The 23,933-nt window shown below is 42.5% G+C and overlaps 4 protein-coding genes and 1 long non-coding RNA gene across 5 annotated transcripts; 3 read left to right on the top strand and 2 right to left on the bottom strand.

Annotated features, from left to right (window-relative positions):
- Window positions 1-729: 729 nt before the first annotated feature.
- LOC131219893 (uncharacterized) lies at window positions 730-2,915 on the top strand. The gene is made up of 2 exons (XM_058214893.1): window positions 730-901; window positions 1,718-2,915. The coding sequence occupies exons 1-2, from the start codon at window positions 829-831 to the stop codon at window positions 2,596-2,598; spliced, it is 954 nt and encodes a 317-aa protein (XP_058070876.1). The 5' UTR covers window positions 730-828; the 3' UTR covers window positions 2,599-2,915.
- Window positions 2,916-3,729: 814 nt separating this feature from the next.
- Window positions 3,730-6,524, top strand: LOC131221718 (cytochrome P450 703A2). Its single transcript, XM_058217015.1, has 2 exons — window positions 3,730-4,738; window positions 5,886-6,524. Exons 1-2 carry the CDS (start codon window positions 3,806-3,808, stop codon window positions 6,522-6,524), a joined length of 1,572 nt encoding a protein of 523 aa, XP_058072998.1. The 5' UTR covers window positions 3,730-3,805.
- A 3,035-nt stretch (window positions 6,525-9,559) lies between these two features.
- Window positions 9,560-12,323, top strand: LOC131220756 (pentatricopeptide repeat-containing protein At4g31850, chloroplastic-like). Its single transcript, XM_058215582.1, has one exon. The coding sequence runs from the start codon at window positions 10,547-10,549 to the stop codon at window positions 12,317-12,319; it is 1,773 nt and encodes a 590-aa protein (XP_058071565.1). The 5' UTR covers window positions 9,560-10,546; the 3' UTR covers window positions 12,320-12,323.
- A 3,804-nt stretch (window positions 12,324-16,127) lies between these two features.
- On the bottom strand, window positions 16,128-23,343 carry LOC131220754 (large ribosomal subunit protein uL2-like). Its single transcript, XM_058215580.1, has 2 exons — window positions 22,835-23,343; window positions 16,128-16,666 (listed from the first exon to the last, which is right to left on the bottom strand). The coding sequence occupies exons 1-2, from the start codon at window positions 23,272-23,274 to the stop codon at window positions 16,321-16,323; spliced, it is 786 nt and encodes a 261-aa protein (XP_058071563.1). The 5' UTR covers window positions 23,275-23,343; the 3' UTR covers window positions 16,128-16,320.
- On the bottom strand, window positions 16,878-18,794 carry LOC131220755 (uncharacterized). The gene is made up of 2 exons (XR_009158819.1): window positions 17,637-18,794; window positions 16,878-17,473 (listed from the first exon to the last, which is right to left on the bottom strand). It is a non-coding gene; the product is annotated as an uncharacterized LOC131220755 (long non-coding RNA).
- Window positions 23,344-23,933: the final 590 nt, after the last annotated feature.

The raw sequence follows: 23,933 nt of genomic DNA, 5'->3' as shown, positions 1-23,933 counted from the left end.
GTGTATATAACATCCAATCCATCCATCGGATTTTTCAGATCATTTTAGAATGTGTTTAAAGAAATGAGGTACATTGAAACTTAAGTACGCCACAAAATAAGAAACAACGAGTATTGAAAATCCACCATTGAAGCCTTATTGTGGCCCATAAGTTTTCTATCAGGATGATATTTGTGTTATCCTTACACCCTGGTGGAAACCACGTTATGAACGGTTTGGATGGAATATATAGATCCTGGTAGGCCCCATGAAAGTTTAAATTGTCCACGTTTCCATCCTCACTGTTTCCTGTGGTGTGGCTCAATTGAGTTTTGGGTCTGCTCTATTTTTGGTCTCGATTATTAAAATGATCTAAAAACAATGATGGACGGAACGGATGATATACTGAGATCGAGATGGACCCCACATAGCTTTGGGTAGCACGGGCTCCGTGTAACAGGCGTGTAGCAGGGGTTACACGCAACTCCATTCGCAGCTGTTGCTTTGCAATAAAGTCAACCGTCCAACGGACAATAAGAAAGGGTCAAGGATCATCACTGCCATACAAAACTAACAGCCAGCCTCCCCAAACACCACAGATAGAAAATAGAGAGAGAGAGAGAGAGAGAGAGAGAGAGAGAGAGAGAGAGAGAGAGAGAGCTGCATCTTCTCCTTTCTTTCTTCATCTTTTGATTTTCTTTTTTCCATGAATCTCTTTTTCTCATAAAACCCATATTTTTTGTTTTGATTCTCTCTCTCTCTTGCACTCTCTCTCTCTGTACAGAGAGAGAGAAGAGTGATTTTTATTTTTATTTATTTTATATTTTTTGGGTTTTTTTTTAGAAGAACATGAACGAGGGCCGTGCAAATTCATCTCCTGAATTACCCTCACCATCCAATCCTGATGATTCAACGCTTGAAGGTGATTTTCATCCACACCGTTCATTTTCCTTGAGTTTTTACTTCCCCATCTACTTTTGCCGACCGCACTCACATGCCAACCCTCTACATCTATTGGACATCTGAGCCGTTCATCAGGCGGGACACATGGTTGAAATCATCAGGCAAAGAACTCGGTCTATCTAGTTTACGGACACATGTTCTTTGCCTACACCATAATTCAATGGTCTGATTTTTTGCCCAGATCATCTACAGGACGTGTCCCACCTGATACACGGTTCGGATGTCCCACCCAAGCCTAGTTTGGCAGATATCTCCACGTGTAGATGTGTGCATGGAGAGGTAAGTGCAGATCACCACTAGCAAACCTTTCATTTCTTTTAATTGAGTTTTTGATTCATATGACATGGAAATGTTAGATACGATAATTCCTTTTGGTTTCTTTTATAGTTCTAAATACTCATCCAATCAAACACCTAAAATGGTCAGATTTCTTCAATTTTTGAGCCACGGCTCATCCATTCAAGAAGATGTTTTACAATATGCAATAGTGATGTATTAACTCGTCGCTAATTAGCTATACTTTATAATAAGTTATTAGGCCGTCGCAAATAATTAACTCATTGATGATGGTCGTATTTACGACGCAATTAGCAACGAGCAGAACTCGTCATAGAAAGATTTTTGCGATGAGTTCAAAAATTTTAATGACAATTTGACGAGCAGAACTCGTCATAGAAAGATTTTTGCTATGAGTTCAAAAATTTTAATGACAATTTGACTCGTCCGAAAAAGTGTGAATTGTTGTAGTGATTGATTAACCTAATATTACTTTCAGGAGTGGCAGCCAGTGTCAAGCTATTACTAAAACTAGTCCAAGAACACAACGATGCGGCCGCATCCAACAAAGACATCGATGGCCGAAAAACCCAAAGGGTGGCCAGCATGATCGGTGTTCTCGATGACATTAGGTCTCGCATCGAGAAATCTCAGCCATCCGGCCGGAAATTAAAAAGAGAAGCCGAGCTGCGGCGGTGCAACACTGATCTAAGGCGGACCCAAAATCCACAGAAGGAGAGGAAATTGCAGGAGCCTATCCATGAAGAGAATCAACGGCTACGAAAGGAGCTGTCCACAAACTTGGCGGCCCGCAAGAGCCTGGAGAGGATGTTCTCGAGCTTAGGCAAGGAAAAAGAGATCATGGCCACTGAACTTGCAAGGAAGGCCCAAGAACTGAATGGGATGGAAGAGCACATCAATGATCTAAAGGCCCAGAACGAGATGTTGCTGGCCAAGGTGAAATGCTGTGCGTCCGAACACAAGGAGAAGAAGATCAACGGTGGAGGAGATCTCCATGGGAATGTGGCCCTCCAAGAACGTAACAAGGCGTTATCAGATCAGCTCCTTAAGTCTCTTGAAGGATACAGATCGTTGAAATGGAAATTGAAAGATTCTCAGGAAGAGAATGCTGGGATTCGTGCCAAGTTGGTGGAGATCAGGAAGGAGGCCTTGGTGGGGCTTGATAGAATTCATGATCTACGGCAGAGGGTTGCGGAGAGGGATGATCCAACGGTGGATATTGAAGAGGAGCTATCAGCGGTGGAGAGCATGTTCAAGTGCTTTGAAGCGAAGGTTGTGATTGGTGGGCCCAAGAGGAGCGAGGGCACGAAGGCAAAGGCCGCAGATGTGGTGGCTGAGAAGTCTCCGGTTCTTGCATGAGTGGGAGAGGTGGGCCACAAATCCAACGGTTGGATTTCTTTTTTCTTGGACTGAGGGTCGACACAAATTTTCTTTGCTTTTGGACATCTTATTAATAAAAATTCAAACAGTTTGTTGTACAGAGAAACTTTCACATACAACGCCTTCTTTTCTGAGTGTTACTTCGGTATAATTGCATCTGAGCCGTGTAAAAGGTGGGCCACGCCATAAAGATCACTTGAGAGAAAATGGGTCCGAATATCGAACTTTGGACCCATGAAAATCATCGGGTATGGGTACCCGTTGATGGGTGTATATTTTGTTTTCCACCGTCGATTCTACGGCCACTGATCAGAGACCATGTCATCTTGGAGAACTGATTAGGTGCGGCCCTTACAGTGGGGCCCACCTTGATGTATTTATTCTCAATCCACGCCGTCCATTCGTTTTTCCAGATCATTTTAGTGCATGGGAGTAAAAATGAAGCAGATCCAATTTTCAGATGGACAATAACATAGGAAACAGTGGTGATTGACCGTTAGTGGGCCACAAAAGTTTTGGATCAAGCTAATATTTGTTTTTTTCCCTTCATTCAAGCTTATATGACCTTATCAACAGGTTGGATGGAACATAAACCTCACCAAAACATTACGGTGGGTCGCAGAAAGTTTTTTAATGGTAGATGTTCATCACCACTGTGTCCTATAGTATGGTCCACCTGAGATTTCTATCTTCTTAATTTTTTGAGCTCATTCTTAGAGTGATATGGAAAAACGGATAGACGGTGTGGATATAGACTAAATACATCAGGGTGGGCCCCACGGCAAAAGCCCGACAAGCTTGACCAATGGCTATGAAAACATCACCGTTCTTGACCAGATGATATCATGGGCCCACCCACAACACACTAGAAATACCCACTTGGGTTCTTCTCAAAACACACACATATAGCATACGTGCAACAATCTTGACCGTCTAGCTAGAAGTGGACCCCACTTCAACGTCCGACGATCACTGCTCATCTCATCCGCATGTTCTGGCCCCACATGCATGCTCACCTACCATGCATGCAAAGATTGTGATCGTTAATTCGGTATTATTCTTTAAACATGCACAAATCATGACCTTTTTGTAGTTAAATATCAATATCATCTGATTATCCTTCAACAGCCCACCATCGCCTTCTGATAGAGCTCCGAGTTCTGGACGGCCAGGATTGGATGATTTGATGGGCCACATGGATTCAATCACATCAGCCCTTCCAGTCATTTGTGTCATCCTTTGTACCATGATCATATACTGGAGGCTCACCATCAAGCCCAGTAAGAATGAAAGGAGGCTCCCACCAGGCCCACCAAGATGGCCCATCTTCGGCAATCTTCTCCAACTGGGCTCACTCCCACACAGGGACATGGCCACCTTCTGTGCCAAATATGGACCGTTGGTTTATCTCCGTCTCGGCAGCGTAGATGCGATCACGACCGACGATCCGGAAGTCATCCGCGAGATCCTTTTCCGGCAAGACGATGTGTTCGCATCTCGCCCGCGGACCCTCGCTGCGGCCCACCTGGCATACGGTTGCGGCGACGTGGCGATGGCCCCACTGGGCCCACAATGGAAACGGATGAGGCGGATATGTATGGAACACCTACTGACCACCAAACGGCTAGATTCGTTCATGAACCAACGGGCTGATGAGGCCCACCATATGGTCAGAGATGTGTGGGCCCAGGCCCAGTATGGGGAGGCTATCAACCTGAGGCAGGTGTTGGGTGCATTTTCTATGAATAATGTGACTAGGATGTTGTTAGGGAAGCAGTATTTTGGGGTGGGGCCAGGTGGGCCCCAGGAGGCGATGGAGTTCATGGATATCACACATGAGCTGTTCTGGCTACTGGGCCTGATCTATCTGGGTGATTACTGGCCCATCTGGAGGTGGGTGGACCCGTTTGGGTGTGAGAGGAAAATGAGGGATGTGGAGAGAAGGGTGGATGATTTTCATGAGAAGATACTTGAGGAGCATAGGAAGGCAAGGAACAGAAAAATGGACGGTAGAGATGATGTTGATGATAAGATGGACTTTGTTGATGTTTTGTTGTCACTGCCTGGTGAAGATGGAAAGGAGCATATGGATGATGTGGAGATCAAAGCTCTAGTTCAGGTAGATTTATTTCATTACCATAAGATCCTATCCGTTCATTCTGTGGGGCCTATTTCAGATGGGCCATGACTAAAAAATCATGCTGATTAGGAAATCCTAACCGTTAGATGGCAGAATTCCTCCAATCAAACGGTTAGGATTGTCCATGGTCCCATCCGAGATGGAGTTTACCAGAGATTGGCCTGGATCTCCATTCATTTATGCCACGTGTATGAAAATAAAATCATTGACAAGCATTTTACCTGGCCCCCACCATCAAAGGTATGTTTGGAGCCAGGAATATCACAAGCTACACCTATTTTACCTGGGGGCCACCAGTGCATCAGAGCCGTTAAAAAGGTGGTCCGCACCATGAAGATTACCTAGCATGAAAATCAGGCTAATCCATCTGCACATCAGCCCAACATTGACCGTCTATTGATTTCGATGGTGTATACCGGGAACGGATTGGCTACTCCCACTCCCACCAGCCCGGTGGCTGCTGGTCGGTGCTCTGTGGGCCCCACTATGATGTATGTTTTTCATCCATGCCCTTCATCCATTTTTAAAGATCATTTTAAGAATTTTTCCAAAATTGAGAGGGATATAAATCTCAGATGGACCACACTAAAGGAAAACAATAGTGATTGGATATCCACCATTAAAATCCTCCTAAGGCCCACTGTACTGTTTATTTGAAATCCAATATTTTAATAGGTCATACAGACCTAGATGAAGGGAAAAAACAAATATCAGCTTGATCCAAAACTTTTATGGGCCCAAAAAAGTTTTTAATAATTGACGTTCATTCAACACTCTTTCCTGTAACGTGGTCCACTTGAGATTTTTATATAACTCATTTTTGGTATAATATCCTAAAATGATCTATAAAAATATATGGACGGCTTGGATGAAACACATACATCATGGTGGGGCCCACATATCACCGACAACCAGCCATCGGCTGGTGGCAGGGGTAGTAGCCAATCCGTTTCCGTGTATCCCGCCTGATTAGCGGACTAACCTGATTTCACGTATCAGGCAATTTTCTTAGTGGGGCCCACCTTTTGGATGGGACAGATGTCCCACAGACGTTGCTCATTAGTGTGAGAAAACGTGCAACAATCCAACGGTTGCTAACTTCCTATTTCCTGACTTGTATGGACAGGATATGATAGCTGCGGCCACAGACACTTCTGCAGTGACAAACGAGTGGGCCATGGCGGAGGTGATCAAGCACCCACACGTGCAACGTAAAATCCAAGATGAGCTGGACGAAGTTGTGGGCCCGGATCGAATGGTCACCGAATCGGATCTGGCCCACCTAAACTACCTACGATGTGTGGTCCGAGAAACCTTTCGGATGCACCCGGCGGGTCCGTTCCTGATCCCACACGAGTCTGTACGGCCCACCCAGCTCTTCGGCTACCACATTCCAGCCAAGACACGTGTTTTCATCAACACGCACGCTTTGGGAAGGAACACACGTGTGTGGGACAGCACCGATGAATTCCGTCCGGAGCGGCACATAACATCGGACGGTAGCCGTGTGGAGATTAGCCACGGGTCTGATTTCCGGATCCTGCCCTTCAGTGCTGGGAAAAGGAAGTGTCCTGGTGCACCCCTGGGTCTGGTCTTCGTTCTTATGGGCCTGGCTCGTTTATTTCATTGCTTTGAATGGGCCCCACCAAATGGGCTGAGGCCCGAAGACATTGATACCACTGAAGTTTATGGTATGACCATGCCCATGGCTAAGCCGTTGATCGCCGTCGGTAGGCCACGTCTGCCACATCATATGTACTGCTGACGTGGACGGATTGATGGTTAAGATGATATTTGTGTTGTTGGTGTGGACAGTGATGTATGGTTATGATGCTGTTTTGGTTGGTAATTAAGTCAATGGGAGTTGTTTATATAAATGTTTTATTCATGCGATTAACGATAATAGTACGTTACAGGTTTGGACCATCTCTGAAAGTGAGATCTCACTGAGATCGGGACGAACGGCACCGTACATGGCTAGATAATGTAAGCCTACAAAATGCCGTGGGGATGGATCATTGGCTGATTGGATATGATGATGAGTAGGATGAACGGTTGATATTTCACGGTGTGTAAGTAGAGCGGTACATTTTGTGGGACCATTAACCTACAAGCAATGAATCGATTCCAAACCCATAGGAGTGCAAGTATAGGAGATGGAAGCTTTGTGGGGCCACGATGATTCTGTGTTTTATCCACACCGTCTATCTGTTTTGCCAGCTCATTTCAGGCGGATAACTAAAAATGAGGAAGATACAGAGCTCAAATGGACCACACCACATGAAACAGTAAACATTGAATGCCTACGGTTGAAAACTTCTTAGGGGCCATGGAAGGTTTGGATGAAGCTGATATTTGTGGTTTCCCTTCATCCACGTCTGTGTAATCTTATCAACAGGGTGGATGGCAAATAAACATCATGATGGACCTAGGAGGTTTTCAACCGTTGGTCATTGTCCCTACAGACTTGGATAAAGGGATATATATATATATATATATATATATATATATATATATATATATATATATATATATATATATGGTGGGCCCCACAGATCTTGGTCTGAGGGTCAGGAAAAGCAGCTGAGTCAAGATCGGGTCACTGTAACAGGTTAGAGGAAGACCTTGTGATGGAATGTATGATACATAATTATCTAAGTCGTCAGATCGAATGGACGGTTGAATTTTGTTGGCTGTGAATCCAACCTAATAGGGCCCACCTAGTGAGGTGACATTTACAGAACTATCATTAAGGATAAAAACTACAAAAATGGCCGGGTATAAAATGAGCAGATCTGCTAATATTCCACACGTGTGTACAAGGGACACCAAGTGGGGCTGGCTGTTCAGTTCTCACGCAAAAATAAATCTAGTCCATTCAGTATCAGGATGTTGAAATGGACGGTTAAAAACTTCAGATGGATTTATGGGTACATTTGTTTCATAAACTGCAGCCCACTTGATGAATGGGCTGTGCCGTATCATCTGAATGAACGGATTGGATCTTGTGCCAACATGCCACGGTGGCACATGTTGCGTCTAGATGAGTTCCCTTGGGCGCAAGCGCGAAAAGCAAGCGCGGAAATGGGCCCAGTAGCTCATGAGTCCAACCGGGATTTGGGCTGGGCTTGGACCTACTAGCTAGTCATTTGGGTGGGCTTGGTCCGGGCTTGAGCTTTACCACTTGCTAGTAGGTCCAAGCCCAGACCAAATCCTGGTTGGGCTTTACCGAGTTCGAGCTGGGGCCAGCAAGTGACTCGGCTTGGCCACATGCTGACCCTAGCTCGAACTCAGCTCCGCTCGGTCCTCGAGCTTGATTGGCCAGCACGGCTCGGTTCAGTGAATAGATTGGGCCAATTTGAGCTAAGATCGAGCCGAGTTTGCTTGGGCAATATTTTCACAAACATAGACCGCACCTTCAAAATCTCATTATATGTGAAACAACAATAGTAGTTTTACATGTATTTCATTGAACATCTTATAAGCAATATAAAAATCAAGAAAAAAAATAGTATTTATTTCATATATGTACCTTCTTTGCCACCAACCACACTTCGCTGAGTCATTTCATCAAAGCCAGACTTCGTTGAGTCATTTCATCAAACACTTGATGAGCAACATCAATATCAATATAACCGAGTCACCAAACTGGTTCGATCCGAGTCAAGTCGAGCTCTAGCAAGATTGGACTCGAAAATTTTTCAAGCTCAAAAAAGCAACTCGACTCAGCTCAAACTCAAATTCGAACAGAGTTGAATTGAGCTTTTCCGAGTGAGCCGAGCTAACTTGGTTCGTGTACAGCCCTAGGCGACATTTTAAGGAGCGGATTAGGTGGGCCCCGGCCTCACCCAAGATGGTGCGGCCCTCATCATCGAGCCCACCATGATGTATTTATACTGTATGCATGCCATCCATCCATTTTAGGCCATTTCAAAACTCAAGTGGGCCACACCATAGATTGAGAGTGGATACCCACCCATTGAAACTTTCTTGATTTATATATGGCCCCAGTGAGATGTTGTTTAGACATCTAGCCATGATTGTGTGTCCTACTCATACAAGGGGCCAAACTGTATTTTAGGCCATTTCAAAACTCAAGTAAGCCCCACCAAGTGATTTTAGATGTATTAGGCATGATTTCCCATGATTTCATATGGTAAGTCCACCTGAGCTTCGAAGTACGGTTGATTTTTGGTACATACACAACCTAGGGGACCTACCAAATGCACAGCATGGATGTCCACCACACATCACGGTGGGGCCCACAGAGCTCGACCTAATGTACCGTTTCCCTATATACACACACACACACACACACAAATGTTAGTGGGCCACACCATTGGAAAAATATTGGTGTATGCTGATTTTATGGGATCAGCTGATGAAAGGATTGGATGGCACATGAACAACACAGCGGCCTGAGAAACGTTTCTAAGGTAGGCATTCCACTCCCACTGTTTAACGTGGTGTGTCCCACTTCATTTTTTGATCGGCCTAAATTTCAAACCCAAGTCCTAAAATGAGGTGCTACAAGTGATGAACGGACTGGATTTGGCACGAACTTTATAGCGGGACCAAATACATCGGCTATTGCACGATCTTCAGAAACAGATGATGCAGATTTTTTTGTTCCATATAAGACGAGTGGCTCAAAACGTTATTCTTCCGTGCACCTTACACATGTAATCGGATAATGCCTGTGAAAAAAAAAAAGAGGAACTCTCTCTCCTCCATGTTAGCTGAATTCATTCTCCAAGGCCACTGTCCATCTAGTCTCAATGATAAGGTAACCATCTCTCTCTCTCTCTCTCTCTCTCTCTCTCTCTCTCTCTCTCTCTCTCTGTAATGTGTAACTCTTGTATAGGTCATCTGATCCATACGAAAGGTGGGCCAGACCATGAACATCACCCAGGGAGAGAATCATCTGGGCCCACTAATTGGGTGGACCACATTGTTGAACCCAATGGACAGCCGTTGGTGTGACTCAATTCACATAGTGACCCACTAAATGAGTGAGCCAAGCTGTTTTTCATGGAAGATGATCTCCATGTTGTTACTCACCTTTTGCACGGCTTGGATGTCATACGCACACAGAAAATTGGCGGGAAAGATGGGTTTGCATGTGAAGGTTTACATACAATGCCTGCAGTTATCATCTCTCTCAGCTCCATCTTTCCCACCAACGTGTCATCTCTGTAGGAAATCTGATCCGTTCAAGTAGTGGACCACAGCATGAACATCACCTAGGATGGGAATCAGGATGGCCCACCAATTGGGTGGCTCGCAATATTGGAATATGGACGACCGATGGTCTGCTCCACATGCAGTAATGGCCCACTAATAACTGGATCTGCCTAATTTTCACATTTTGTGTTTTTTCCGAGTTTTTTGAGTTGACCCTTCTTCAAGTCTTGATAAAATCTGGTCGAGGTGAGTCAACTCAACCACTTCGAGTCATGTTTTTAAACCATGGAAGGTTCAGACTGGGTCTGTGTCACTCTATCTCTGCCGCTCATCAGGTGGGCCCTGCCCAATTTGTACTTGGTCCGAAAAATTAGATTCATCCTGGTCATTGATGGGCCACACTTGTAGAAAAAACGATCAAAGGTCCACATTTGTCATGCAAATGTAGCCCACTTATCCATCAGGCCATCTTATTTTTCTCACCATAGCACATCAAATGCATCTCCCATCTGATGAACGGCCTGGATCACGCAGACGTATCTATCTGGAACATGTGGACAGTAATTCTTTTGTGGGATTTTTGGTGTAGGTGAATGCAATGAAATGTTGGAGTTCTATCACCCCAAATCCCCCCCTACAACTAATCCAAAATCAATAGAAATCCAACCCAAATGTGCTGATTTTTTCAATTCAAGAACATCCCATTCGCCTAAATTCCCACCAAAAAACAACCATTCAATCTCAATCAAACCATCAACAGATTCAAATTTCCCTCCAAAACACATACAATCCCCACAAGAAAACACCCACCTTTTCTCAACAACCAATTCATCAAGCTACATAGATTTCCCGGTGAAAATCGAACATTCAATCCCACCTAACCAATCCACTCATTCGAATTCGCCGCTCAAAATTGCCGGTTCCGTCCCAAGAAAATCATCGGGGAATTTGAAATTCCAATCAAGGCCTACCCATAAAGGATCCAAACATTTTCCACCAAATACCAAACAAATCTCCTCACTAACATTGCAAATCCTCACTCAAATCTATAAACTAGGCCCCACTCCTGACATAATCACATACACAACCTTCATCAAGTACTTAGGTGATTGTGGCCATGCCGACGAAGCATCCGAGCTCTTCGCGATCATGAAAGAAACACACGACCCCGATGTGATTTCATTCACTGTTCTCATCCAAATCCTCTGCAATTGCCGACAGCTCGATCGAGCGCTGGACCTCATTCAAGAAATGCCCTCCCATAACTGCAAACCAGATGTCTTTTGCTACAACACCTTAATCAACAAGCTCGGCGAAGCGGGCCACGAGGATCACATCCGGACCCTCTGGTCAGAAATGCAATTGGATGGAATCCGTCCCAACATCATCACCTACAGCTCATTGGTGAAATCCCTTTGCATTGTGAACAAGATCAATGAGGCCATTTCAGTCATGGCCCACATGGAGACATGTGGAAACATCAAACTGAATACATATGTTTACAACACGATCATGATGGCATATCTTGACCGTGGACAGATCCGTGAAGCTCTAGGAGTTCTTGGGAGGATGGAGATTCGTGGGTGCTGCCCAGATTCGTGTAGTTTCAATCTGTTCATTAGATATTTTAGTGATTTGGGCCATGGTCTAACAGCTTATGTGTTCTTGAAGGAGATGGTTAGAAGGGGAGTTGAAGCCAATGAGATTAGTTACAAGGCATGTGCTCTTGGCCTAATCAAGGAAGGAAAGGTCAGAGAAGTTTTTGAATTGATTGAGGAAACCAGGATTTCATGTGTTTCTCTAAGTGTTGGTTTTTGGAACAATCTCATCTTGTGGTTTGGGAAAATGGGGAAATTGGAGGAGGCTTATGGTGTTTTCATGAGCATCAAAAACCCTAATGAGATTACCATGAATATTGTAATTAACATGTTCTACAAGCATGGAAGGGGTGATATTGCTTGGGATATGTTCAACCTCATGGGAGAGATGGGAATCCGACCATCCATTGTGACTTACAACATATTGGTGCATGGGCTAGGGAGGGAGGGGAGGACCCGCCAGGCGGCCCAGCTGGTGGGCCGGATGGAATTAGACGAATGCCTGTCGCCTGATGTGGTCACGTATAATTGTTTATTGGATGGATTGTGTAGGGCCGGCGAGATCGACGGTGCTTGTCGGCTTGTTTTGGAGATGGTAAGAAGAGGGTGCGGGCCAGATTTGATTAGTTATAATACATTGATCAACGGTTTGATTAGTGTTGGGAGGCTGGATGATGCATGTAGCTTGTTTGAACATATGAGAGGGAAATGGGATGCTCATGTTGTACCTTTGGAGAGATTGATTATGGAAATGGTTGAAAGAAAATTATCCATTTGATTCATTTTTCTTGGTGATTAATAATGATAGAGTTTTGTATTTGAGATAAAAGAAATGATGCAATGCTCTTGGCACTTGGATAGTTCAATTGAATGATCTGGACCATCCATTGGGTCTATCATACATTTCATGGGCATCTAAGCAAAAAAGTCATGTCAATCAAATGATCCGATTCATCAAGTTGGCTGTTTTTTATATAAATGATCTAATTCATCGAAACCATAAGCTTGATGGACTATGATGAATTGATTATTCAAATTGTGAATGGATTTACTTTTATATAAACAATCTATATGTTGTTGATGGGATTGTTAGAAAGGTTGTATTTTGTGATGCTTGCAATGGTAGCTCATGAAGAGGTGATAGACCTAAAACACAACCTATATTAATAAAGCAGTTTTTAAAATTTATTTTTATGCAGAGCTTCTATCTCCTCTTTCATCGACTCTTTCTAGTCATCAGCATCTATAAAAAGATCATACATGAATTTTTATCTCTAGAACTAATTTGAAATTACACGCCTACTTGTAAGAGTATATCTTTCATACACAATCTAGGTGGGGCCATAGAAATTCAAGGGTGAGCATCCATAAAGTTCTTTTTCTTTAAGAGAAGGTATCTGAGTCCAACCAGTTGGACAATAATGAGTTATGGTCCATCTAGTGGATAAATTCCAAACTATTGATCGAATCAACATCGATTCCTTCTGATAGGTTGGCGGATCACCTATGTGAAAAATCAACTCTATCTAATCATCTGGTTGGCCAGGCCAAAGAAAACAATTTTAACTGTTGATAAATAGTAAAATACAAGTGAGGTCTAGTAAATAAGTAGATGTGATTGATTTTTGCAGGAAGAAATCATCATCCTGATTCCAACCTATTGGACGGGTTGGATGTTTCGTCAGAGGTATCTTTTGGATGGCGCATAATTTCTGGTTAGACGTGCAACTTTCTCCTTTTCAAATACACTGAGGGTAATTTATTAAACCAGTAACAGATGGTCTACCACCATTGATATTTTAGGGACCCACTGTAAATATATATTTATGTAAAATTCACTCCAGCCATTAGATGTGATCCTACTTTTGGCTTAGGATATAAAAATATGTGTGATTTCAAGTGGGCTGCACCAAAAGAAATAATTGGGAGAGGCGTCCACTCTTGATTTTTACAGGGCCCACTAATAATGACTGTATGAAATCTACTCTTGTGATGATTGCATGAAATCTACTGGGACCATTAGATTTCAAACCAAAATTTAAGGCTAGGGCAAAAAATCAGACCTATTCATGATTTAAGTGGGCTACACGGGTTTGTTTGGCCAGCTGTATTAGGTAGGATTAAGGTGGAAGGAATTACAAAAGTTAAAATAAATGCATATGTAAGGTATTGTCCTTGGATGGATTGAGTTTATCCCATGTTTTCTAATACTATGTTTGGAATGTATGCATTAAAAAGAAAATCCTAAGATTTACTTTCAAATTGCATTTGGATTGAACATGAATGCAACAAAAATCCATCATCCATGGGATTAGTAATCTCATCTCACACTTTCCAACACAAGGCTCATTTTCCAAAGCCTAAAAAGTTAATTTTAATCCCATCTCACACTTCTTCCAAACATGTCATTCTGAATTTCAAAGTGGGATTAGTAATGCAATCTCATTTAATACAATTTAATACCCTTGTCCTAACTGGCCTATCCGTGATTTAAGTGGCCTACACTAAGGAAACAGTGTAGTGGGTGAGCACCGCCTAATACATTGTTCTGATCATGTGGTCCACCTGAATCCATACATTGTTCTGATCATGTGGTCCACCTGAATCATGGATGGTCTATTTTATTTTATTTTATTTTATTATTATATTATTATTATTATTATTTTTTGGAAGACACGGGGTGTCCCCACCTCTTTCAGAAAGTAGTCAGATGAGAAGACTCAAATTAGTGGGGAAGCTTATTGAAAACTTTTTAAAAAAAAAAAAAATGCACTAGAATGTAAATACCTAATTAACAATGTAGTGATGTGTTAAATTCCCCTTTTCTTACTACTTCCATAGGTTCAGCATTTACCCATGTGGGGTCATGTTTTCTTGACATAGACCATTGAGCTCATGGGCCACACAATGCATTGGGATTGCAAAACTATCTTATAGATTGGAAGATATGTTACCCTTTGATCCTTGACCTATCTTGCGTTTAATTTAGATACAAATTAATTTATTTTATAGGCTGAATTAAAATTTAAATAATTAAAAAAAAAAAAAAAAATCATTTCTTGACTCACCTGGTTAACCCATTGAGTTTCCAATTGAACTGGAACCAGTGACCGATCGAGTCTCGAGCGCCAAATCGGCCTATATGTAGTTCTTAATATATATTAATTTATTTATTTTATAGTTTGAATAATAATTTAAAAAATCATTTCTTGACATACCTGGTTAACACACCGAGTTCTGGGTCGACCTAGAACAGGTGACAGATCGAGTACCGAGCCAAGTCCTAGTAGGCCAACTAGGCCAATGTGACTCAGTAGACCTAGCCAAGTCAAAATAGGCCGGGCGAGTCTTTTTTGCCCTATATGTAGTTTTTAATAGATATTGATTAATTTGTTTTATAGTCAGAACAATAATAAATAAGAAAACAATAAATAAATAAAAACATTTCTTGACCCACCTGGTTAACCCACCGATCTACGGGTCAACCAGAAAGTTGTGATTGATCGAGAGAGATGGAGAGAGATTGTGTACTTAGTAAACACTATGGGGCCACCATGGATGCATGCGTCTTATCCATGCCGTCCATTCGTTTTTCCAAATCATTTCAGGGCATGAGCCCAAAATTGAAGCATATCCAAAGCTATAGTGGACCGCACCACAGGAAACAATGTGAATAATGATGTCCACCCTTGAAACCTAAGGCCCATAGTGATGTTTATTTGTTATCCAACATGTTTATACGATCACACAAACATGGACAAAGGGAAACACAAATATCAGCTTGATCCAAAACTTCTGTTGTCCCTCGAGAAGTTTTCAATGGTAGTCGTTCAATTCACACTGCTTCCGGTGGTGTGGTCCACTTGAGCTTTGGATATGGTTCGATTTTGGGCTCATGCTCTAAAATTATCTGGTAAAATGGATGGACAGGGTGGACTAAAGACAAATCAGTGGACCCCACAGTTTACTCAGTACGCTATCTGCTTCCTCATGAAATTATGTGTTCCTGCAGTAGTGTATTTGGAAAGTTGAAAGAAGATGAGTGCGACTTCAAGGGCCAGCTTATGTAAAGCTTGTTTGAAGCGGCGTATTTAAGAACACCAGGAGATATTGGACGGCTGGCAAGAACCTGAGAGCAATGGTGGCCCACCTTGGACCTCTCCTCTCTACTCAAAGCGGCCCATGCTCTAGAGTTACAACTGCGTAAGGGCATGCCATGCCTAGAAGCGATCCCAGAGCAATGTTCTTGTAGATCTGGCCAAGTTATTAGATTTCAATCTACTACAGTCGTTGCGCCAGATGAGAGATTGGAAAACTCTCCAGGTAAGCTTTGCCGCCTATGTTGTGGATCGTTTGGTTGTACCCCAAAATCATGATTGAATCCGACATCGGTGGAGCGTTTGCGTTGGGCATTTTGCTGTCCAATTTCAAAATTCACTTCCAAGTTGGCCAGGAAGAGTGCATCCTGTCCGCTCAAACAAAGCATAAATCCAAATGTTTTTGGTGCAAAAATGATCTAGGGTTCATGAAAAAAATAAATCCTCAAAAACCTGAATTTATATTAATTAAAAAGGAAAAAAAAGAAATACCCTAACGGGCCACACACCAAATTCATATGATATAACAGAGTGCAATCAAATTCTAATGCAACTGACAACCAATCCAAATTCCAAACAGAACTTCCATGAATTCTGACAGCTAGAATGAAAAGGGAAACAGAAATGGTCCGAACCCATAGTAAAATTTTCTAAACTAAAAGTAACACGGCAGATGAACTCACTAAGCACCCTTCTCTGATTTTGCAGCGGTTGCAGCAGCCTGCCCACGGAGACGACCAGTCCTCCTTGCAGCGATGAGACCAACCTTCTGGCCAGGCGGGGCATCGCGACGGACAGTGCTGGCGTGCCCAATGTGCTGGTGGTTACCACCACCATGGGGATGCTCCACTGGGTTCATGGCCACACCACGGACCTTAGGCCAGCAGTTCCTCTTTACCCTATATTTGTGGTATGCGTTGCCTGCCTTGAGAAGGGGCTTCTCCGTCCGGCCCCCACCTGCAACCTGGCCAATCATGGCACGGCATCCACTTGGAACAATTTTCTTGGCCCCGGAAGGAAGCTTGATCCTGTCAGAAAGAATATAACCATATAAAAAGTTTAATGATGTTAAAATCAGAATCATTTGAAGGTTGAACGTTCACTGCATTTTCATCCCTATGCAACAAACTCCATATGTGTGAGTGTAGAACATTGGTGTGAGAACTGTGTAACTGCCCTGACAGAAGCCAATCCACTGATTGAATGAGCTGCATGCACATGTAAAGTGAGATGTTGCCCTTTCTTTTTTTGTTTTGGAAAAAAGAAAGTTATCATTTTATTAAAATAAGCAAACAAGCAAAACAAGACCTGTAGACGAGTTGACCCTTGGGGGTGGCAATGGGTAGGTTCGTGTCAGGTTCCTGGGGGTGGGGGGGTCGGCCCAAGCCTGACCCATTTACTAAAATGGCTAAGTATTCCAACACGAACCCAGGCCATGACCCATTACCCTGTGGCCCGACCCAACCCACTTAAAATCCATTGAACCCTAACTTGATTGACCCAACCCAGTTAATTCTAACTGGCTCCGGCTCGACCTCCCCATAGGGCCAGGCCCAGCTTTGACCACCCTTGGGTTTAAAAATGTAATACAAGGTTACTGGTTTCCCAACCCTGCCCAGTTAGTGGTTGCATATGAGCATACATACATAATTTGTACGTATCAATTACTCATCATCTATTAATTTGTGATGTGGTGCAGATTTTAGGCCAGAGTCAGGTAGGTCATCTGCCCCAACCCATTGATAAACATTATAGGTACAGCTAGATCCATTTACACAAATGCGCCACATTTTTGGACCCAAGCCCAATCCACTATATATTTAGCTTGACCCAACCTTTTTTTTTTTTGTTAGCTTGTTAGTACACCCACTGTCAGTTCACACTTCACTGTTAGCCACCCCCACTAGGGAATCGATACCAAGACCTCAGTGTTGAAACGAGGTATCTTTCACTCAGTCTACCACTTGAGCTATGGATCAGGGTGTAGCTTGACCCAACCTTGCGTAAGAAGCAGGTTGGGCCAATTGATCTGTTGGGCTGACTCAACCCATTGCCCGCCCTAGTGATCCTATCATCTCTAGGGAGGGAGGGAGGGAGGGAGGGAGACAACAGATGATTTGTCTTTAAAGATCCTAGCATTCCTTTCTTCTAAATCTCCCAAATGATGGCATAGGGAATCAGTGACCAAGTACACCTACTGTGCTTCAAAACGGATCTCTCCTCCACTCACTCGAGACCTTGAAAAGCACAAAATAATAAATAAATAACTGATCCCAATCACTCTGACAGCCTTGTAATGCAAGATGAGATGATCCACTGATTCCTCACTTCTATACATATGACACCTGTTGGCCATCATCATATTCATTTTATTTTATTTTTTCGAAAAGTCACATATCATAATAATAAACGAAAGGGAGCACAAAAACAGTAGACTGCACAGCCGAGGGAGCTACACAGACTACTAAGAGCCTAAAAACAGCAAATTACAGTCCTTCAAATTTACTACATTAACTGCCCATTCAGCAACTAGAAATCTAGCTCTGGAAGCAACAAAATCTGCTGATTTGGAAATCCCGCTAAAAGACCTGCCATTTCTTTCTTCCCAAACAGCCCATCATCATATTCTTTGTAAGAAGAATTGTGATCCATACAAAAAGCTAATGTTAGCACCCATCTCAGCAATGCATCAACATGTGCTTCTTCAACCACTATGAGGCCAACCTTTTCCGCAATGCTTGAAGAACCTAACCAGATCTCCTTCCAGTCATGCTGATGGCCTTCCAAATCCAAAGACCCCATGGGACCCATATTACAACTAGGGAATAAGTTGCCAACTGCAGTCATACTATTTCTTGAAAATGATCTCACTACAATGCTTCCATCTCATCACCAAACCACCACCACCATTTTGTAAGAAGAATCCAATTTTATTCACCAATTCTTCTCAAACCAAGAACCCCCTTCTTTTTTTGGCTTTGAACCACCTTCAAATTGACAAGATGAAATTTGTCACCCTCTTCACGCCCTTCCCGAAGGAAGTCTCTCCGGATCTTCTCAATCCCCTTAGCCACAGCTAGTGGCATCTTATTGAAAAGGCAATGATAATGTCTGGGAAGGCTTGATAAGGCAGCCTTTATGGGGCATATTCTATGTCCAAGGTCTTTTCTCCGTTCCTTCAATAATAGGATCCCAAAAGGTTAAAATTCCCCCCTATAGGAAGGCCAAGGTACTTCATAAGGATATGAGAAGCTTTACTCCCCAATACCTCCGCAAAAGAGTTTACCTCACCATCTTTTCTTTCTTTTTTCTTTTTTTCTTTTTTTGTTGAAGGATACCTCACCATCTTTCTTTCTTTTTCCCCTTTTTTTTAAGGCTACATCACCATCTTCTATAGCCACCCCTACAACGACACCTTGGCTCAAATCAATCCTAAGGCCCGAGTTTGCCTCGAAGCAATGCAAAATTCCATTAATTTGTCTCATCAGGTGACTAGAAGTGTCCCATAAAGATGAGAGTGCGATCGGCAAATTGGAAATGAGAATAGTCATCTCTAATATCCTGATCTCAAAACCTCTCACTAATCCAAGCTTAGATGCTTTCAACACCATCAAACTTAGCCCTTTGGCCACAGTTGTGAATAAAAATGGAGATAAAGTTCAAGTGGTAGACTGAGTGAAAGATACCTCGTTTCAACACTGAGGTCTTGGTATCGATCCCTAGTGGGGGTGGCTAACAGTGAAGTGTCGACTGACAGTGGGGTGTACTAACAAGCTAACCCAAACAAAAAAATAAAAATAAAATAAAATAAATATCCATTAATTAGAATAGATAAGGATTCCACATTAATGCATTCCTTTATCCAAGACCCCCACCTATTGCCAAACCTAGTCCGGTGTAAAAATAGAATAGAAGTCCCCATCAACATGGTCATATGCCTTCTCCACGTCCACCTTGCATAAAATCCCTTTCTCCCCACACTCTTTCTAAAGTCAACTGCTTCATTTATCAATAGAATGCCATCTAGAATTTGCCTTTCTTTACAAAAGTCCATTGAAATGGAGAGAGAGTCAATCCAAAGACTTCTCTCAACCCACGGGATCACATCTTAACAAGAATCTTGTAGACTCTCTAACCAAGCTAATCAGTCTATAGGCCTAGATGTCCAAAGCATCCTCAATTTTGGAGATCAAGGTGATGAATGCAGCAATAAGGCCTTTTACTCAGAACAGATTGATCATGAACTTACTACATAAAACTCGTAAGTCATAAGCTCACTCCTGAAAGAACACAAAAGAGAAGTAGCATTCTACAGGTTATTTCTATAATTTGCTTTTGTGTTGGTTAGTTGTTAGTTGTTAGTCAGGGAGTTACATAGGTTGTTAAAGTTAGTTTTGATTTGTTGAAGGCCAGTTGTGATTAGCATACTAATGACATGTTTAATTAGAACTTGGGAGTTTATTGGAAGTTAGTTAAAAATTATTGTAGGAGATCTATAAATACTTCCAACAAACATTGTAGCGCAGTTCTTTCGAAATTCAGAAATGAAAATGGATTTCTCGTCTTCTAAGTCGAGAGAAATGGACGAAGGAGATTCCTCTTACTATCATTGAGATTGGGTTCAATTGAAGCTCGAGACATTCGCAGATCATAGGATCTTGGAGGATTTTTGACCATCCATGCTAGAGACACTCATGGTATTCCACAATTTCTCGCAGCAAGGGTCTACACCGTGGACTTGGCGCACTCCCTCCCACGTCAAGTGATATCCATACCCCCTCCAAGACCTTGAACACATGCTTTGCTACAAGAACACCCTTCCCACATCTGCAAATCGTTGATGATCAATAGTTGACCCGCTAACACCGCTTCTACAAAGCCTCTACACCTCGTCCAAGAATCCAAACAAGGATATCCATCAAGATTCTTATTACCTAACATGACCACGGATTGACGATCTCAACGGAATCCAGACAACTTCCAAACACACTGGAAAGAACGAGAATTGTGATCTCAAGGTTTTGGATGGGAATTTGCCAACCCAAACACACAAGGGAAAGGATTCTTTGCTCAAAATTTTCTCAAATTCATTATGACCTCCCAAATTACTTTACAATGCTTGTCACAAAGGTAATTAAAGATTTCCTACATCAACTCCGAACTAACTTCCAGCAAACTCGACTAATTTCTAAATATAACTAACATGAGATTTGCATGCCAATCACAACTCACCGTCAACAACTCAAAACTAAATTTGAAAACTTTTGTAACTTTTGACTAACAACTACCTAACCAACGCAAAAGGAAACTATAGAAATACCCCCTAGAAATATTGCCCTTGCTAAAAGAATCAAAAGCATCATCGAGATACTTGTGACGCCCATCATGTGGCCCTTTGCATTGCTCAATCTCCGCCCTCAAGATAATTGAGGCTCACGTGAGCTACATCACCTTACTTCGCACTGATAGCTTCGATCAATCACCACTGTCATCGGATATCCTTTCCATTTACTCTTTTTCAGTTTAGCTTTTGGCTTATTCGGAATGTCCAAAACTACCACTATTGTCCAAGGAATAAGAATCAGTGTTGCCGTGCAACTAGTTGTGGAACTTAAACTACTATAACTCATTCCAACTCAGTAGGATTTGCTTTTATTAGACCCCCAGAACAAACGCAATAATTGGTAACCTATTTTGTTCTGCCCCAAAAGGTACAAAACAGGCAATTTCTCAAGCCATCATATCATCTGTAATATTAATCAAAGGTAGCAGCAATATCTGACATCAGTATTGATGCTGATCCAAGTGGAATTCCAATCATGACAGTAATGTAACAATAACCAACTCCAGATCAATCAGTCCTTTCTACTAAAAATGCTATTGAGGTGTGAGCTGCCAGCAAGCTATTTGGAACCAGTTCCAGTTAAGCACTAGAAGAATATGAACATCATGTATGGACCTATTTTTTAAAACTATTATATATATATAAAAAGTCTCCACTGAGTCAACTCGACATGATCTTCATCATGACTGGGAAAAAATAACTCAATTTGGTAATAACTTGGTCAAGACCTACTCACAACTATTGTCATTATCTTTCAAGAAAGAGACCTAACTCAACTCGACTCACCAAGACTCAACAACATTTATAGTTTTAAATATTAAATAGTCTCGGTGATCAAGACTTGGAAAAATACTCACCCAAGTAACTTGACTAAAAAATAATAATAATAACCAAATAAAATAAAAAACTAACCAGAGTTACTTGGTGTTCAAAAGTCAAGCTGAGCTTTCAAGTATGATATGGAGATGCTCTCTTTCTTCCTATTACTATGAAGTAGTCCTTACTAAGCCAAGTTAACGTGCCCTCTGTTTTTATGTTAAAGGAAAACTTTATCTTGCCATCCTCTTTGCTCTGTGTCCCAGATCGAACAGCTAGCATCCATCACTGTGAAGTGTGAAGTCTATATCACTTGTTCAAGAGTTGCAATTATGATCACAGCATCATCTCTTTCTTTCATATGAAAAAATTATGATCGAAGCTTCACTACAAGCTTCGGAAATAACAGCCCCATATGTAGCTCCAAAACGGCTATTATAGAGATTATTGCTTTAATAACGGGTGCTTTATAGCAAGGTTTTGATGTCCCAGAAGACTATTAAATCCCCACAGTTAAAAGGAAAAACATCTGTGTTTGGATAACCTGTTAATTGTTTAAGCTGGAATTTATTTTATCCAGATTTCAAAATTCTAGCCGTTAAGGTGAATTCGTATGCAGGTAAATGAAATCAGATCTTTTCAGCAGGTTTTCATTTTACAGCTCGTAAATCATTTACAGGCATTGTTCAGCATCCAAACACTCCCTGCAATTCATTTATCACCAGCCCAATTTACAGTCGTCCAAACGACCCCTAAGTCGATCTAAACCGTTCATATTGTAAGTGACATCCAAAATTCTCACCCACCAATTAACACAAACACTCCACAAAATACAAAATCACATGTGAATCATCAACAGTAACTAGTAACTACCAACAGATATAACGGCTAGGGTAAGCCACCAGGGAACATATTCCTGATCGGCTCATCCCACCCCAAATCAGTCCGAACCTAATACATAAAAATCAAAAAATTCAACAAAATTCCCAAAAAAAAAAAAAAAGCATAATTATAATAATAAGAATAAGAATTATACCTGCTAGTGCCGTTATCGGGATTATGACTAATCACAATCGCGTAATCTCCAGACGCCCGAGCGAACACGCCACGATCGCCAACATGGTGCTCGACGTTGCAGACAACGGCACCCTCAGGGATCGAACGAATGGGGAGGACGTTGCCAACGATGAGATTGGCCTTCTTGCCGCAGTACACGAACTGACCGGTGTACATCCCTTCAGCGGCGACGAAGAGCTCCTTCTGGTGCTTGTAGCGGAACGGGTGACGGAACGTGACTCGGGCGAGTGGGGCGCCTCGGCCCGGGTCGTGGACGATTTCCGTCACGACGCCCTTCAGGTAGCCGTTGCGCTCGCCGAAGTCCAGCGACCGGAAGCGGGCCGGACCCTTGCGGTGGTGGGTGTGGGACTTGAAGACGGAGCCGGCACCCTTACGCTGGGCCCGGATCACTCGCCCCATCTGGAATGAACGGTGGCGATCTTAGGGTTTTGGGAAATGAGGAAGGTATAGAAAGAGAGGGAGAACAGCAAGCAGAGGAGCGTTTTATAGGGGGAGGAAGAGCGATGGTAGGGTTTTGGGGGTCGCGGATTTGGTGTTATCCGGGAGCACGTTATTGGATGTTACCCTTACTGTGTGGGGCCCACCTTGATGTTTTTTGTATATCCACGCCGTACATCTGTTTTTTCAGTTTATTTTAGTAAGTATTCTCAAAAATTAAGTACATCAACATCTAAGGTGGACCACACCACAGGAAACAGTGGTTATTGAACGTCCACCATTAACACTTACCAGGGCCTACCTACGCAGATCGGTAATGTTTATTTTTCATCCAAACCGTTGATAAGGTAAAAAACACCTAGATGAAGAAAATGAAGAGATGAGATTGATCCAAAACTTGTATATCCTATAAAAAGTTTTTAATGGTCATTCACCACTTTTTCCAGTGGTGTGGCCACTAGAGATTTGGATCTGCTTAATTTTTTATAGAACGTACTGAAATGATCTGAAAAAAAAAGGATGGGCAGCGTGGATATACAGCATGTTCAACAAGGTGGGCCCGACACGGTAACACCTAATCTGCTCCCATGGATTGCTGCGGCGCTGACCGTGGGGCCCAC

This window comes from Magnolia sinica, chromosome 12 (genome assembly GCF_029962835.1).
Source record: "Magnolia sinica isolate HGM2019 chromosome 12, MsV1, whole genome shotgun sequence".
Lineage (NCBI taxonomy): Eukaryota > Viridiplantae > Streptophyta > Magnoliopsida > Magnoliales > Magnoliaceae > Magnolia > Magnolia sinica.
Note: the sequence above shows the minus strand (reverse complement) of the source record. Positions and strands in the feature narration are given on the sequence as shown.

Excerpts from the sequence above, each read along its gene's own strand:
- LOC131219893 (XM_058214893.1), top strand. The coding sequence starts at position 829 with ATGAACGAGGGCCGTGCAAATTCATCTCCTGAATTACCCTCACCATCC. Across the intron at positions 902-1,717 it reads TGATGATTCAACGCTTGAAG|GAGTGGCAGCCAGTGTCAAG; the intron begins GTGATTTTCATC and ends TATTACTTTCAG.
- LOC131221718 (XM_058217015.1), top strand. The coding sequence starts at position 3,806 with ATGGGCCACATGGATTCAATCACATCAGCCCTTCCAGTCATTTGTGTC. Across the intron at positions 4,739-5,885 it reads AGATCAAAGCTCTAGTTCAG|GATATGATAGCTGCGGCCAC; the intron begins GTAGATTTATTT and ends TTGTATGGACAG.
- LOC131220756 (XM_058215582.1), top strand. The coding sequence starts at position 10,547 with ATGTTGGAGTTCTATCACCCCAAATCCCCCCCTACAACTAATCCAAAA.
- LOC131220754 (XM_058215580.1), bottom strand. The coding sequence starts at position 23,274 with ATGGGGCGAGTGATCCGGGCCCAGCGTAAGGGTGCCGGCTCCGTCTTC. Across the intron at positions 16,667-22,834 it reads CCCGATAACGGCACTAGCAG|GATCAAGCTTCCTTCCGGGG; the intron begins GTATAATTCTTA and ends TCTTTCTGACAG.